Here is a 17,654-nt window from a genome sequence, read left to right as displayed (position 1 = left end):
GTGCCGCTTGTCGCTGTTGCCAAAGAGCAACGGCAGAAGCGAAGTACTTTTTGAAATGGGAGGCGTGAAGAGCGCGCCCGCGGAGATGAGGCGGAGAAGGGACGGTGCTTCAGCCGGGGCTGGGAGGGCGAAAGGGGCGCGCGCCGACGCCTCTCCGCGCAAAGGGACGCGCGCGAATTGTGAGGTAATTTTTGCGTTGTGAGGCGAAGCGCCTTTATGCAGGCGCGCGCGCGCAGGGAGTTGAAAACGCAGCCCGGGGAGGGTTTTGTCCGCGTCAGCCGCTGGGGTCCCCGTAGGGTGGCGTCGAGAGGAGACGAGACCCGTCGCGTGGGGAGGGGGGCGGGGGGTTAGGGCGCCCGCCCCTGTGGCCGCGGGAGGGCGCCTGGCCTCGCCCTCGGATGGCTCACCCCTCTGCCAGCAGGGCGGGTCGGGTAGCATGGACAGGAGGAAAGCGAAGAAGTGGCAGCGGCAGCGGCGGCGGCGGCAGCAGCAGCCACGCTCCCCTCCCGCTGGTGCCTATCGCTTTAAGGGGCTGCCGCGGCCGGGAGGAGAGTAGTGGCTGAGGCGCGCCGATGCCGCCTCCTCCGCCTCATTTCCTCGCTCGCTCACAGGAAGTGGGGCCGCTGCTGCGCGGCGCAGCCTGCAGTCCAACAGCAGCAGCAGCAGCAAGAGCTGCTAGTTGAGCCGAGGAAGAAGCAGCAGCAGGAGGAGGGGGAGGCTCCGTTTTGAGGTGAGTCTTGCGGGGCGCGCGGGCCACGTTCGCCGTTCTCCCCTTCCTCCCCCCCCCCCCTATCTCAGCGTCCCCGTGGCTTTGGCGCATCTGCCCCAAGCAGGTCCTCCCACTCCTTTCTTCGCTCCCGGTCCCACGATTGCCGCCCACCGACCCACCCCCACCATGACACCCAAATCTAGGCTCTCCAGAGCAGGTCTAGTCCAAAGTCCTTTGCGCACGTAACGAAAACATCTCGCCCACCTCGGCTCGTTGTTGTGCCCACTCGCCCACCCCGGTAATGTATGCAGGATGGGTAACAACTCTTGGATACCTACCTACACACCTGCGTGTGTCTCTTTTTCTTAAATAAAGCCTCCGCCTCGCCGTATCTTAACCCTTTCTTTCCTCCCGCCGCCCCATTACAGAAGAACCTTCTATCCTTCCTTCCTCAAAAATCCTCTCGGGGCTTCAGGACGCCAAGCCGAAGATCTCTGAATGCAAATCGGGTGACGCCTTGTGCTCCTCATTCGTGCAGTCTGGTTGCAGAGTGGTGGAAGGCAACGTCCCCCGCCCCCACTCCACCTTTCCAGAGCTTATATATCTTGGGGAATAGCGTTTCTGTCATAGGAATTACTGGTTTGTCAGTATATACCATCAAAGCTGGTGGTTATTCCGAATAAATTGATAAAGGTTAGACTAAGTTGAAATGATAGAAGATAGCCTGGATGGCTCAGTTGGTTTGAGCATGGTGCTCATATTGCCAAGGTTGCAGGTTCAATCCCTGTACAGGACAGCTGCATATTCCTGCATTGCAGGGGGTTGAACTAGATGACCCTCAGGGTCCCTTCCAATTTTATGATTCTGTGTGCAAGATTCTTTGGTTGTTACCCTTATTCCTATTAATCACAATTGTATTTCTTATCTGTGCCTTATCTTTCCCGCACACACTTTTCCTAGCCTGTTTGCTTCAAACAATTGCGTAAAATCACACTCCACTCTTGCAAGTTGTCCTATAGTTGCTTCAGTTGCAACCAGATTTTTTCCTCCGTGCGTAAAAGCATGCAGTGGAGGAATAGAAAGCCATCTGTTTCTGTCATAGTAGTTTCATAGGCAAAAGGATAGTTAAAATGTGTCTCAAGACACATGCAATAACTCTGGGCCGTGTACCCTTTATATCTTCTCTCTGTTGCGTTGTTCTGTGTGTTCTCTCCCTTGCACCCATAAATTTATCTTAGTTCCCTCTATTTTGTGCCTGTTCTTTTCTTCACATATCTCTTCTCACTTAGATTCAGAAAGAGAGAAAACTCATTATTTCTTCAGATCCCTTACAGAGTAAGCTGTTTTGTGAGCAGTGGTTTATCCCATGCAGACTGGAAGGCTGTGGGTGGTAAATGGATGGTGTGCTAGACAGAATTTAACATGTGTTTCTCTCAAGATGGGGTGCTTTGTTAATGAAGAACTGAGGGCTTTTTTTTTTTTACTAGCGACAATCGATCACTCATATTTCCTGTCTTTTTAAAAAAAGGTATAGGACAGGGATGCAGAACTGATAGACCTTTACATGTTGCTGGACTTGAATTTTCATTAGCCCAGCCAGCATGGCCAATGGTCAGGGATGGGAGGTATAGTCCAGCAACATCTTCGAAGGGTTTCCCATTCCTGGTGCAGAGGAGCAAGTAGATAAATTACTCCTATCATTTTATTTTGTTGGATGTTCCTCTTTCAAGTTTGAGAGAAGAACCAACTGAGGTGTTCTGAACTGTGTTACAGAACTGGTCATGGCTACGAAGCTGAACCATGAATCAGTAAGTCTCTGTTTTGTATTTTGCCTCTGCCACGAACTCTCTAGGTAGCCTCAAGCAAGTCACAGCCAGTTTCCTCTGGAATACGGCGATAGTACTGACCTAATTTTACAGGGTGGTTGCAAGTTTAACATTAATCATGTCGTACTGGGAAAGCACACAGTAAATTGGCAGGATGTTTCGGTATCATGGGAGGTGAGAAGTGCATGGATTGCCGTAGCCTTAAGCAAAGCTAACTTGCATTGTTGTGACACAGTGCAGAAATCATCTGGCACCAGCTGAATTAAACTATATTGGAGTTTGCAGTAGGAATGGTTGAGGTGAAGTTACTCACTTGAGATTCAACCCTTTGGTGCTTTCCCAGATAGATGAATTGGCTTGGGCGTCCCCAAACCCTTATGTAGCATAGCTACTTAAGAGTGCATCCAGATCCTGATTACAGTGGTGCCTCACAAGACGAAATTAATTCGTTCCGTGAGTTTTGACGTCTTGCGATTTTTTTCGTCTTGTGAAGCATGGTGTCGGGAAAGTTTTGGAAAAGCTTCAAAAATCACCAAAGTCTTTAAAAACCTCAAAAAAGGCTCCTCGAAGTCAAGTCGCAACTGTATTAACGGTGTTAAGAAAAAGGAAACAAACTTGCAAGACGTTTCCGTCTTGCGAAGCAAGCCCATAGGGAAAATCGTCTTGCGAAGCAGCTCAAAAAACAAAAAACCCTTTCGTCTAGCGAGTTTTTTGTCTTGCGAGGCACCACTGTACATGTCATTGGAGTGGGGGCAAATCAGTTCTGGTGTCCCATTGCCCCTGTTTAAATGTAATGATCCCATAGTAACTGTTATGTCTGGATTACGATTGCTCCCCTGACCCATATCTCTTCTTTTCTTGGTTCTAGGCAGAAAAAAGTCAAAGCATGTTGATTCATTCTTTTGTAATGTCTATCTCATCTGAGATGGAACTAAACTATAGGATATGTGGGAAGTTGTTATGAAACCAAGGGCATCTATTAGCCCTACATGAGTCTTGCTGGTCTTATCTGGCACAAACTAAAAGAGAACACCAGATATGAATTGTGGTTCTTGGCTTTAGGCTGCATTCTTTTTCTTCTTCTTTTTTAAAGATTAAAATATGCAGAATCATCATGTAACACAGATTTCTGGTGCTTTAGAGTATTCATACCTAGATTCTACACCAGGGGTCCCCAAACTATGGTCTGCGGGCCAGATCCAGTCCACCAGAGTCCTGAACCTGGCCTGCCCAGCAACTGCAGAACCCGCCTCGTCCCCCTCCCCATTTTCCTTTTCCCACGGGGAGCTCTAAGCAAACGCTTGGCGCACACAAAAAGGGAAGCAGCAAAAAGTAGCAACAATTCTGTTCCCGGCATTCCAAAAGGGCCCCTCCCCCTCCCCACCCCCAACGTTCCAAGGCTTACCTGCACCAGTCGAGGAGGGCTTGGAGGGGAGACCTGCGACACCGCTGGGCTGCTAGGGGAAGCAGGATAGGGCTAGCCGAAGGTGCTCCTTTTAATATATGTTGGTGTGGCTGCTTGCTTGATCGCCTCTCCCTCACCGACGGTCACAGTTCCATTGCAAACACAGGAGGGCAACGTAACGGTGGGCAAAGCTCCCTTTCTCTCTTCCTCTCTTAGCTCCCCACCTTTTCCCCTCCCCAAGCCCAGGCCAAGAGACAAGCTCAACAAGTATAGGACCAATTTAATAATAATAAGGTGTTTTGGACAGTACTGCAAGTAATTGGGAGGTGGGCAAAACTCTGCATAGACCCACTGAAATTAATAGACCCAAGTGACTCATGTTCATTATTTTCAGTAGATCTACTCTGAGTGATCTAGCAAACTGGCATTGACTACAACCCATAGCATAACATTTTAAGAGCCAGTGTGGTGTAGTGGTTAAGAGTGGTAGACTCGTAATCTGGGGAACCGGGTTCGCGTCTCCGCTCCTCCACATGCAGCTTCTTGGTGACCTTGGGCCAGTCACACTTCTCTGAAGTCTCTCAGCCCCACTCACTTCACAGAGTGTTTGTTGTGGGGGAGGAAGGGAAAGGAGAATGTTAGCCGCTTTGAGACTCCTTAGGGTAGTGATAAAGTGGGATATCAAATCTAATCTCTTCTCCTCTTCTTCTTAAATATTGTATTGTTTTTCCTGTTTTTGCACTACAAATAAAATACAGTGGTACCTCTGGTTGTGGATGGGATCTGTTTCGGAGCTCCGGTCAGATCTTGAGGTTTTCGCAACCGGAGGTGCTTGTTCTGCGCATGCGCGTGGTGTGGTTTTGATTATGCTTAAGGGACTGGATTGTGTGCTTCAAGCCTATGCATGTAAACTATCAGCACCTTTAAAGACCATAGAATCATAGAAATACAGAGCTGGAAGGGATCCCGAGGATCATCTAGTCCAACCTCTGCAATGCAGGGATCTTGTTCTGGGTCGGCTTGAACCACCAACTTCTGGTTTACAGCCACACACAGTGATTCATTGTGTCACAGAGTTAAAGGGGAGCTCTGGTAACTAAGGTAATCAAATTTCTCGTTGGTTAGGTGTCCTGTTTTTTACACCCCGCCCCCCGCTATTTTTAATTTCTTTCTTGAGGCAGAATAATTTGCCCTGATTGCTGTCCAGCATTTGAAGTAGCCGGGCGCCAGTCACATTTTGCTTCAAGTAACTGAACCATGTTCAGCTATGGTTCACATCAATGCATGTGTGTCCCAAACCATAATTAACAACATCTTTCATGTAAGAGGAACGGAAATTTGTCATTCTGTGCCCCATTTCAGACCCCTCAACCTTGATTAAAAGCTAAAGAAAGTTGTTCCTATGCCAGCTCCAAGTATTCATTTGCAAAAAGTAGTCAGTAGGTACCCATGCTGCCCATAAAAGTGAGAAAATTCAATTTACTGACATGGTGAATAAAATATACTATTTCTGGAGATATATGTGTGGGATTGCACATTGCTGCTTAATAGAAACTGCATGTACTGTCTATTACTGTATGTTAATTTCACAAAGAATCTTCATGTAATTATGTCAAACATTTTAACTAATATTAACTAATATTATTAGTTTTTCTAATTGCCCTTGGGTAATCCAGTACTGACAATAGAAACACTCCTACTTTTCTTAGTTTAGTTATCATGGATATATTCAAAGAAAAGCCAAGAAAGTTTGCTGCAACAAAGATTAAGGCTGCTTTATGGCTGCGAATCTAAAAAGACAACTAGGAGAACTCAAGTTTTGTTTTCTAACGAAGTCCATAAATATGTCATATTGTAGGACTGTTGAAGTCTCAGCTGCAACACTCTGTGCAATGCTAGACACTTGCAATGTGAATGAGTTAGATACAATGTTGGAACTATTTGACAACTGAATGTTGAGTAATTCAACAGTTCTTGACTGTGGAAATTTTGTTGCACTGACGTGTCCTAATCTCAGTGTAGCTTTTAACTGCACTGCTGTAAAAGAACCTGGAAGTGCTGTTACTTTCTTTGCTACTTTAAAGTCTTCTGATCTTCTAATTGCGTTTTGTATTTCTGTCCCGACCCTGAAGGAGTTGGGTGTTCTGGAGATGACTGCTCCAGGGTAATGTCGCAGCACAGATGTCAAATATCATGCTATTGTAGTATATAAAGTAATGACTTTGTGTGCAGATAATGATGATGGTGAAGTATTCTTGGTGTTTGGTGCTATTTTTAAGAAATTAATTTAATGTAACTGAGTGGTAGGAGTTGCCATTTGTGCAAGGGCTTAATGAGACAGCTGGTGCTCAATGTCTGCAGAAATGTCCTTTGCTCGTACATGTCTTGTTTTGGAAGCAATATGTACATAATACTGAAAAAGTCTTTACAGTCAGTTTATATGTTGAAAAACTGAGGTCTACACTCTGACCTCAAATGTTTCATAACTAAACCGATTTCCATCTTATCCACACAGGCTTGGGGCAGCTGAGCCTTAACTCTATAAAAAATAATAGTGACAAAGGTAGTGAAAAAAGTCTACCATCCCATCTGTGATGGACATGAGGTTGAGAGATGATTTTAAAACCTTTTCTGTTGCAATTTGATTCTGCTCCTTGTCTCACAGGTTTCCCCCTCTTAATGAAGAAGTGAAGGTGACTGCAATTGAAGAGGAGAAAAAATGTTCAGTTTCCTTGTAGTTGCAGCTTATTGCCCCTCACTCTACTGCCCTGGATGAGAAGAGTGGCTTAGGGGAAGAAGGGTGTTTAAAAATGGTGGCTCCCTGAAAACTCTTTCCTCCCCTAGCTTATAGGCAGAATAGTCCTAAATTTGCATGATGGGAAGATTAAAGTGACAGATTGTCCATCATTTCCAAAGGATGATGTTTTCCCTTTTTTGAACAGGTGGAATCTATGTCTTCAGTATCCTCCAGCTGAAACCAAGCAAGTCCAAGGCTGGCCCCAGAACACCCCATTTCAGGTCCTCCCACCAGCAAACCCACCTGTGCTCACCAAGCTTTCAGTGGGCTTAGTGAGGGCCTCCCTCAGGTGTGTCTTGCTACCAAAACTCATCTCTGTGAGCAGAGGGGCACCTATACCCTGTTCAGTGCCCTCTAGATTATGCCTCATTTACTTGGCAAATATATAGGCAATAGGCATGAGCACTAGACTCTTAGGCAGGCACACACCTAAATACAATGTGAACAAATGCAGTAAAAATACAGACTAAAACAATGGAACTGGAAAGCAGCAGGCCAAGAGCAGATGATAAAACTCAGCAGAAGGCTGAGAAACAGTGAAATCAGCTGGTTACCATACTGGACGCCTGGACAAATAACAAAGTATTTCACTGATGTTGGAATCATATTTGGGAACACCCTTCTGATGACAGAGGGTCTTGTAACTGAGCGTCTGACAATGACTAATGGTCAGACAGGAACATGTGGTTGAAGTCAGCCCCTCTTGTACATAACAACTTGTGCTTTGAATTGTGCCTGAAAATGGACCGGCAACAAATGTTGCTGTTTAACTACGTGGGAGAAACTTTGTAAAGGGCAGTGCCAGTTCAAAATGCAGCTGTCTGGCTATCAACAGGAGCTTCTGTGAAGTCTTCAAAGGCAGCCCATGTAGTTGACCAATCTAGTCAACTAGTCATCTAGAGCAGTGTTTCCCAACCTTGGGCCTCCAGCTGTTTTTGAACTACAATTCCCATCATCCCTGACCACTGGTCTTGCTAGCTAGGGATGATGGGAGTTGTAGTCCAAAAACAGCTGGAGGCCCAAGGTTGGGAAACACTGATCTAGAGGTTGCCAGGCCATGGATAATGGTCAACAGGTTTTCTCTCTAACAGGGGGTGGGGAGTCGCAGCTGATGCACTAATCCATGGGTAGGCAAACTAAGGCCCAGGGGCCGGATCCAGCCCAATCACCTTCTAAATCTGGCACATGGATGGTCCGGGAATCAACATGTTTTTACATGTGTCCTTTTATTTAAAATGTATCTCTGGGTTATTTGTGGGGCCTGCCTGGTGTTTTTACATGAGTAGAATGTGTGCTTTTATTTAAAATGCATCTCGGGGTTATTTGTGGGGCAAAGGAATTCGTTCTCCCCCCCCCCCAAAAAAAAAAGAATAGTCTGGCCCTTCACAAGGTCTGAGGGACAGTGGACCAGCCCCCTGCTGAAAAAGTTTGCTGACCCCTGCTAATTATAGCTGAATTCTATTGGAATTGAAAAATAGTGTTTTATGGTCTTCAAATTTTTGCTTCAGATAATAACATTTAGTGTTTCGAGTAGAGTTATATGGTACTATGGAGTGTGATACATCCTGGCTGCTTATACAATACCTGCTCCCATTGCAGACTGTGTGTGTACTGTCTTGCTATGGCATGAATAAGGTAGGGTTGGCCACTGTGAGCTTGGCATTGGTAACTTCAAGACTGGACTACTGCAATGTGCTCTATGTGGGGCTTCCTTTGGGCTTTACCTAGAAGATCCAGCTGGTATAGAATGCAACAGCTAATTCGTTGATCCTATCAACACCAAATAACAGCTTTGCTGGAAAGACTGCACTGGATGTAGTGGCTCTCTGTTTGTGGAATGCTCTCCCCAGGGAGGCTCGCCTGGTGCCTTCATTATACACCTTTAGGCACCAGGCAAAAGTGTTCCTCCCTAACCAGGCCTTTGGCTGATTGACACCCAGTGCCCTTTCACTGTGCTCCTCACATGGCGTACTGCTGGGAGCAACTATATGCCCCCGAGGTGCATTTAGCCTGTCCTGCAAACTGGATTTTCAGTGTTGTAGCTCCAGCCTTCTGGTATTATTTACCAGCCAAAATTAGAAAGGCACCTAGCAAGATGATGCTTAGGTGTCTGCTGAAGACGTTTTTGTTCAGGAAGGCTTTCACCGAGGTCTCTCTACTAACAAACTACTTTTCTGTGAGTGGATAGTGTATGTTGGCTTGTTCTTGGGGATAATTCAACATGTAGCTGCCAGCCCCCAAACACCTACATTCTGCTGCGGTGATTCAGTTGATTGTAAAAATGGGCCCAGTGTTGGAGTAGGCAAGATGAAGCTTTTTAAAAACTTCTGATAGCTGAGGCATTATTTTTCTCAAGTAAAAATCATTCTGTGATGGTACAAACTCCATGCTGTCTGGGGGCACCCACCCGCTGTGCTTCTTTGTGCATTCCTGACACCTCCTTGGGGTGGCTTATTTTGCTGTGCTTCTGTATCAAGAGTGAATTATTTAGTTTCACTCAATGGCAGAGACATAACAGAATTACAGGCCCCTAGCAATGGTTGATTAGAAGGGGACAAGGCTAGAGCAGTGAATGAAGCAGTGAAAGCAGCAAACAGCCATTTATGAAGGCAAACAATTTTTTGTGTTCAGCTGAGTCTTAAATTTATTTTTAAGTCTCATGTCATGACCACTATTAGTGGGTCTTGGCAAAGATGTTTACTGTTTACAAAGTTTACTGCAGATTCCTAGTTAATAAAGTGAGGGTTTCTGGAATAGTAGCAGAGGATAAGGCATTTGAAAGGAGGTTCAGTCAGTGCAGTAGGGAAGGATGAAGTGATATAGCTTCATTTCAGATTAGGACAGACTCAGTTTAACCTGTGGCCTGTTCATTATCTTCATAACCACACTTGCTACCTTTAAAAGAACAGAAATAATGAATTCTATGCTCTGCATCCATTGTTGGAGGCAGTCTGATTCCGAATACCAACTCACCCTTACCAGATGACTTTGCAAAATATATGATGAATAAACCAGTGATCTCAAGCCCATAGCGGATTGGGGGAGGAAGTCTGAAAGCTTTTCTAGTAGGTCCCATGAAGATTCATGAAGGCTAACATTTCCTGGAAGTAGAATAAGAATTTTGCTTGAAAAAATGTGTCACTTTCCAAATGGCAAAATCAAGGAAAAGTCTGGGAACATTTTTCTCTTGGAGGTAAAATTGCTGATGATCTTAAACTGAGTCAGATAACCACAGAAGGATGAATCCAAAGGACCATTTTGTAGCCTAAAAAAACACACGCTTAAGATAGTTTTGGGAAATGAAGTTTGCATATGTATCAGAAGGATATATTCAATCACACCATTATTATGATAGAAGTGTTTGGTTGTCTAACAGAAGCCATTATTAATTTTGTTTGGCTTACCTTTGCTTTAGAGTATGTGAGATACTTTTGCACGAAGTAAAGTGGTTATCTTAGTCATAAGTAGTTGCCATTTTTTTGTCTTGCATTTTGTGGGAATTGTACTAATAAAATGCCCATAACAGGCCATCAGGGGATGCTGGTTTAAAACTTGGGACATCAAAGAGCTGAGTCTTGTACATAACTGGTGAGCTGTCTGGGTCTTTGTGTGTTTAGAGGTAGAGTAGGTCTCATAAGAAGAATCAGCCTCAACTGAGAGCCTGATAAAAGATCCTTTGGGTACTGGATCTGTCCCTTGAGCTGCTAGGTTTACAAAGCATATTGGTTTACAGTGCTATTGCATCTGTGTAATCTGCCAAAGTATTCAGTTTGTTAGATGATGGCTGCCAGCCTTATTCTCTGAGGAAAGGGATACTTGCTTCTCAACTGTGAAGTGTGTTTGGAGGTTGAAGTGACTGGTTAAACAATGCTGTGTTCTTTCGCTGTTCTGATATGTCAATAAGCAGAATGCTGTTGTCAAAAGGATGTTCTCTCATGGTCAGGAAAGCAAACTTATGCTGCGATGGTTTCCCCAGAAACTCAATGGATTGTTTCTATGTTGCTATTGTTAGCCTAGTCTGTGCTTGAATTTTAAATGTACTGAGCTTTCTTGTTCCTGTTTGTTCTACTCAGATATGAATATTTTACAGCCTTCAGTTAACATGGTAATGCATACAATTTCTGACTTACATGCCTTAAAAAAATCTATTCCAGAACAAAATCCGATTGTCATGAATACTTATGCCTTTGCAGCATTTTGAGTGGACTAAGAATGTTTTGAACAGAAAACGTTTTTGTTAAATATTTGAAAGTGGGTTTAAGCCCTGCTGCTGCATTCCCTCCCCCAAAATTTGGAATTTCTCTACACGACCCCTAAATCTGCTCTGTTTTCCTTCACCCCCCTTAAACTTGTTATAATAAATACTTTTTAAAGTCCTTGCATTAGCGGAACTGATTAGTTAGATACAGCCCATAGAGATTGGAAGCTTGGTGTTGGTTTTTTGTCTCATACTTATCTCCTAGTTTGGTACATATGATGCGTTTTGTTTCTTACATCTTGATTCACCACATCTGGACTCTAGTCAGTGACTTGAAGATACACCTGGTGTTAGTTACTTCAGTATGCATGTAGATATTAATTTATAATTTTATCTGACTCTTCCCTACGCCCAAAACACTCTTCCTAGTGGAAAGGCCTTAATACTCTGACAGGTCTTCAGAGATAGGTGTTTGTCAATTGCGGAGGAGCTATTGTTAGTACATCTCTACAGTGCTTTTAGCACTTTGCATAGGGGTAGTTTTGTTAAGAGGTTCTGCTGAGACCGTTTTAGGATTGTGGGAGGGTTGGTCTTTACCTACCTGCAGTTATGTAAGTCATGCAAGTTGGAAGGCAACCCCCATAGTTTGTTGTTTTAGAACCATAAAGTCCCTCTCAAAATACAAGCGCACATTCTAATATTTTTGGAATTCTAAACCTCATATTTGACTATCCATTTTTTTACCTGAAAAAACTACAGGTTTCCTGTGTACCCTTTTCAGAAGAAGGTAGAGGTTCCTGCATGGTGACAGAAAATATAATTGGAAGTAGGAGTTAAATTCACTAACTTCTTAATACATTGCCATTTAAATAAAAAACTGGTTATGATGCATTCCAGAAATGACAAAAATAGCAGGGGAAAGAATTCTGACAACCACTTATGTAGCTAGAAAAAAAGCTGTTTTTTACTAGTCTGTTGGATGAGTTTTGTTTCAGACATTTCCACAAGAAGGAAATCACTGGTGTGTAACCCAGTAGAAAGAATTGAAGGTTTACAACCCGCCCCTGTCATGGGCCATCGCAGAAAAATAAATTTTGTGATTCATCATGTCTGCATTTTTAGGATATTAAAACTTGCCTTCATGTGTTTTCCAGATGTTTGCCTGTTTTGTAATTCTAACTGAGTGTACTTTTCATTTAATTCTAGGCCCTCCCTTAATTTTGCTGACTCAGATTACAGATTTCCAAGACGGAGGAGAGAGAAGCATAAGCACCGGAGGAAAATATCCTGCAGACTGCCCATGAAAATTACTATTGCTCAAACATTTATGGCTCTTATGGGGGTGCACAGATAGTGAGAAAAAAATATTTTTAAAATTCCCCCACGGCTATAAATTGCAAGATTTTTTTGCTTTATACTTATCAGAATTTGATACGTTTTCAACTTGTTGTCTTTGGAATACAGAAGCATAGCAAATTCACTACACCTCCAAAAACGTATGTTTAGACAAATTGCCCTGAAAGTAATGGGGGCTGTATCTAACTGTTTAGACTGTAAACGTTTGCAATAATGGAAGTTGTAGCAATACTGGGATTTGCGATCTCTGCAGTATTGCTTGAGCAAGACAACAGTTGCAAGTTTCCCCCCTTATTTGCCTCACACAAATGGATGTATCAGTAGAAATAGTTTTGGTTCAGCTTACAAACAATTGCTCCTTTCAGAAAATACTAGCAAGACATGACCAAAAGCATCAGCTGTTTTAGTTGGAATACAACTTAAGTGCCGTAAGAATGCCTAGAAGAGGCATAATATTTCAAGCCCGAACTCGGTGGCTGTTGGTTGGTCTTGCCTTGCTGTTGAGTTTGTTGCTGTTTATGTACCTCCTTGAATGTGCTCCACAAACGGATGGCAATGGATCACTTCCTGGCATTGTAGGGGAGAGTTTTGGCAAGGAACACTACCAAGCCCTCCTGCAGGAGCAAGAAGAACATTACCAAACCAGAGCTATGAGCCTCAAGCGCCAAATTGCTCAGCTAAAGCAGGAGCTTCAGGAAATGAGTGACAAGTTAAAATTGTTACAGGAGAAGAAAACCCCAAGAGTCAACAGCATGGGCTATCAAGGCACCAAAGAACAAGCACCCAATGATCTCCTGGAATACCTGCATTCTCAAATAGACAAAGCTGAAGTGAGCATGGGGGCCAAGCTGCCGAGTGAATATGGAGTCGTTCCTTTTGAAAGCTTTACTTCCATGAAGGTGTTCCAGCTGGAAATGGGGCTAACACGACACCCAGAGGAGAAACCTGTCAGGAAAGATAAGCGAGATGAATTGGTGGAAGTAATTGAGGCTGGCCTCGAGGTAATCAATAATCCAGATGAAGAAGATGGTCAAGATGAAGATGACGGAATAGGGGAGAGACAGCTTTACAATGAAAACGATTTTATAGAAGGTACTTTATGCATTTTTGAATTCTAGTTCATAATATGGTAGTCTACACCAAATGGCAGAATTTCTGAGACAGAAGACCGGCTTTCCCCAACCAGGTAGTCTGTAGATGCTTTGGACTACAATTCTTTTCTGCATATGACCAGGGGTGGCAGGAGTTGTAGTCTGAAACATCTGGAGGGTGTAGAAGGTTGCAGTAGGTCATTAGATAACAGGTTTGGGGGATGGCACCATGAAATTGCAAGCACTGCCCTTGACTTGTGTGTGAATTTCCCTATATCCTTTCTACCTGCGGAAGCTTCCAACACTGGTTCTTCAAGTGAGTTTATAAGCATACCCGGTTTACTTTAACCTGTGTAGCCTTTGCATCATTACCAAGCCAGATAGAGGGCCTAAGTGTGTACAAGGTAAGGGCATGCACTTTTCTGCGGCTCACTCCTATCTTCTTAATCCCTATTCATCCCTTGAGACTGAACCAGCCTTGTTTTATGGATATCCCAGGAACGATGCACTTTTCTTTACTGGTAACTGCAATGATATCCGGTGGAATTCAGTGTCATGCTTTGATTAGCATTCTGTCTGTGCAAGCATTTTGGCTTGCCACACAGAAAGTTCCCCATTCTCTTGCCCCCATGTGCTGTTCTCAGGGTTCTTACCCCTCCAGAGCCAATTTTGGGAGGTGGAATCCCTGTTGTGCATGTGGAAGACTTGAAACAGGTCTTCCACTACTAACAGGGCTTGCTAGTTAAATCCCACCCATTGCAGTCCTTCTCTTATAATATTTACTCTGTTGCGAATTTAAGGATTAATGATAACTACAACAGAAATCCAGATACTCAATCAAAGCAGGAAATAGTTACTGGCCTAGTGTTTGTGATTTATTTAATTACTTGTTTATTAAATTTGTATACCATCCTATATACCTTCAGGTCACAGGGCAGTTCACAGGATAAAATCACAATATAAAAAACATCAAAATAAAAACAAAAGCAACCCAATAACACCCCATCCAAAAAAATTCCAACCCACATTTTAAAAGGGCATTGGATGTGAATCATGTGAATTGGATGTGAAACATGATGTGGTTCATGTTATGCCCATGTGTGTGTAGAGAAGAAGCATTATATAATTGCTCAAGAAAATGAACAACGGTTAGAACCAGATCATTTATATGGTGTAAATCTGCATGAAGCAGTTGGAATGGTGCAGATTTGACAACTGCCAGCTAAGTAGTCCATTTGAGGGTTAAAAAATGAAACAAAACAAACAAAAACCTTAAATCATTATTCATTTTTGGATCAACTTTTACAATTCCAAATTTAACCCTATTGCTGTCATTATTTAAAGGAGACTATCAATGACACACTCCCCTGCCTGATGAAAATATGTCATAAACTTAAACATTTCTGGACTTTACACTTTTGAGTGTTCCATCCCCCCCCCCAAAAAAAATCTGACTGGCCTGAAGTCTCAGCATTCTGTTTTGCATGCACAACTTGTGGTGTATCACTGTCATATGTGTTGGACTACCAGGAGCTCAGTAAACCACCTGAGGGTTTTTCCCCCTGCCTACCATGGTTTAAAAAACAGGGGAAATTGTCCGGTAGCTGGTGGGTTGCATCTTCTCTGGTGTGCAGGACTGCCAATTATTGCATATGTATATAATATATTGCTTACTCATTCAGTATTTTGGCATCTGATTTATAGGAGGCCACTTCATACCATGTCAGAGCATTGATCCATCTAGCTTAGCACTGTGGGGGGGAACCTTTTTCAGCCAGGGGGAAACAATCCCTTCTTGTCAACCTAATGATCTGTAGGATGAAAGGGAAGACACTCACAAATAAAAAGCCCATCCAGTGTCCTTGGCTACCTTGCAACGATGAGACAAACTCAAAACCCTGCCCATAGCAAACTTCTAAAGGAATTATCAAGTGCCCTGGGAATGAAGCAGAAAAAAAAATAGAAGTCTTTTCTCAGAGGAAGAAAACCTTTGAGAAATTGGGAGGACAGATATCAGCATAGAACTAAAACCAGGTAAATATTGAAGTACTGTACAGGGGTTAAATATCCCCCTCACCCCCATAGACAGCAGCTCCATACTCTTGACTTCTTCCCCAACCCCTGTCCACTTTCCACCAGTCCAGTAACAGATGGCATATTTTTTAAATCACAAGTTGGCAGGAGTACATCAGTATGTCTCAGGCTGCGGTATAGTCCTGTAATGGGGGTAATAAGTTACATGCAGTACTCAGCATTTTTAGAGTAGTCTGGTGGAACACATATTAGCGATTCCAGACTGGGTGTACTTGAAACTTCTCAGCTGAGTTTTCAAACCAGTACACCCTGTGCCCCAAAACGTAGAAAACTGCTGTGACCACCCTTGACTTGCGCATGAATATATTCACTTGTTTAGGAATCTTTGCAGTTCATTATTCTCAGGCTCTAAGAAACTTAACAAGGATGGTTTCACTTCATTGCTAATTCTTCAGGCAGAAAAAAAAGGTTTTTCTTTTCCTTTTGGATGCTGTGTCATTGTTTCCAAAATGCGGTCAAAAATATGGCAATGATTTCTAAGACTTATTGAAAATGTTCATGTCTAAGATTGCCTTGAGACTGTCATTTTCAAGAAATTGCACCACAGTGGTAAGTACTGCTCTTTTTTTATGCACCTGCTTTGTCTCTGTCATCATGTGTACTTGTGCAGTTTTGTGAATTGCTATCTCAATCTTCAGGTCTTGATAATTTGTTTGCTCCATGAAGGCGCCCATGTTGGCATATTGTTGAATTATACATAATGTATGTGAAGTGCTTTGAATACCCACAAAGCACTCTGTAAATACCAAGACTTTTACATATGCATTTCCCTTAGGAGCAATGCCTTCAGAACAAAGTGAGCATGTTCTCTTCATGGCCACGTGTCTTCATTGTTGGGTTATAGTTGCTGTTGAATCATTCTGCAACACTTAAAGGAAAATCACTCTGGGCAGTAAATCATTAGAGTAGGTTAGTAGCTGGCCGCAGTAATGCTGCATCGCCTCTTTTCGGTACATTTCTTCTTCTTTTTTTAAGGCTGTTAGTCTGCAGTTTATAAGATGAGGAAATAGCATTGACTAAACTTTTTTTGGCAAGCCAGCAGAAGACTTTTTTTGGTCAGAACTGAGCAACTATGGCAACCAATGACTAAATCTTCCCCTCTTAATATTTTGTTCCCTTTGGTGGTTTCAGTATCTTGTATATCTGCTCACTTCATAAAAATTGTTGCCTGGTTAGCCTGCATCAACAAATGAAGTAGTTTTCCAGACAAATTCAACTGCTTCACTTGATATTCTTGCCTTGTTCCTTTTTTAAAAAAATTTTTTAAATAAGAGTTGTTCAGCACTGGAACAACTACAATTCTATGATTCTATACTTAAAAGCACTTTTAGGGGTTAATCACAAATGTTTAACTCTTAAGAACTGTGCACATTACAAACACACATCACAACGGCAAGTAACAGTAACCTAAAGCATATTTTTTTTAAAAAAAAATCAAAATTGGCATCTTTATCAGAATATTTAGGTTTTCAAATTTTCAGTAAGCAGACAGTTGCAGTTGTTAAAATACCCATGCACAATTAAAATTATTATCCCTTAACTGTGACTCTGTCTAATGATATGGAGAAACCGAATTCAGGTTAAACCATGAGATCTCAACAGAATTTGGGTCTGAAGTTCTTTGGGAGTTGTAACTGTAAATGCAGTGATGCCAGTATGTATAACACCATCGCAGCAGGCAGGCTAACCTGTGTCCACTCAAACTACTCAACAAGAAAAAAAAAACCACCTCTGAGAATTTGGCTAGATGCACCCAGACTCCATTCAAGAGTTAATTGCTATGGATTTCCCCCATCACCACCAGCAGAATGCAATATTACTGATTTTTGAACTTATAAGCAGGTTTTAGTTGCATTGTCAAATAATTTGTTTCACTCGGCCTCAGAATAAAGTTGTTGTTTCTAATTTGGCCATTACAACACCTGAAATTCCCAGCCATTTCACAATAATGGTTAGTGGCATTCTTTAAGTCATATGATAAAGCCAGAAAATTGCAGAGTACACTCTATGCCCATCCAAAAATGCCTCATATTTTTTTTTTAAAGCAAAACAAAACACTGAAGAAATGAGAATAATCAGCAAGGGGGAGGAGGACAGGAATCATTTGAGCAGTGGGAAGGCCTCAGTAATTCCAGTAGTACAGGCAGAACTTGCGGCAAAACATAGACTGCTACTTGA

The 17,654-nt window shown here is 42.9% G+C and overlaps 1 protein-coding gene across 3 annotated transcripts in view; it reads left to right on the top strand.

Moving 5' to 3' along the window:
• The first annotated feature begins 52 nt into the window (after nt 1-52).
• CSGALNACT2 (chondroitin sulfate N-acetylgalactosaminyltransferase 2) overlaps nt 53-17,654 on the top strand; it is a 31,373-nt gene continuing 13,771 nt past the window's right edge. The window contains exons 1-2 of one of the 3 annotated variants that reach the window (XM_028729201.2): nt 53-184; nt 12,142-13,383. In XM_028729201.2, the coding sequence (XP_028585034.2) occupies nt 12,726-13,383 (658 nt within the window). In that variant the 5' untranslated portion in view covers nt 53-184; nt 12,142-12,725. Of the gene's footprint in view, nt 185-472; nt 731-11,694; nt 11,723-12,141; nt 13,384-17,654 lie in introns of those variants that run through there. The other 2 variants (XM_028729200.2, XM_028729202.2) reach the window with 2 other exon arrangements.

Source organism: Podarcis muralis, chromosome 6, assembly GCF_964188315.1.
Source record: "Podarcis muralis chromosome 6, rPodMur119.hap1.1, whole genome shotgun sequence".
Lineage (NCBI taxonomy): Eukaryota > Metazoa > Chordata > Lepidosauria > Squamata > Lacertidae > Podarcis > Podarcis muralis.
The sequence above is the reverse complement of the archived record's forward strand: the minus strand, read 5'-3'. Positions and strand labels throughout refer to the sequence as shown.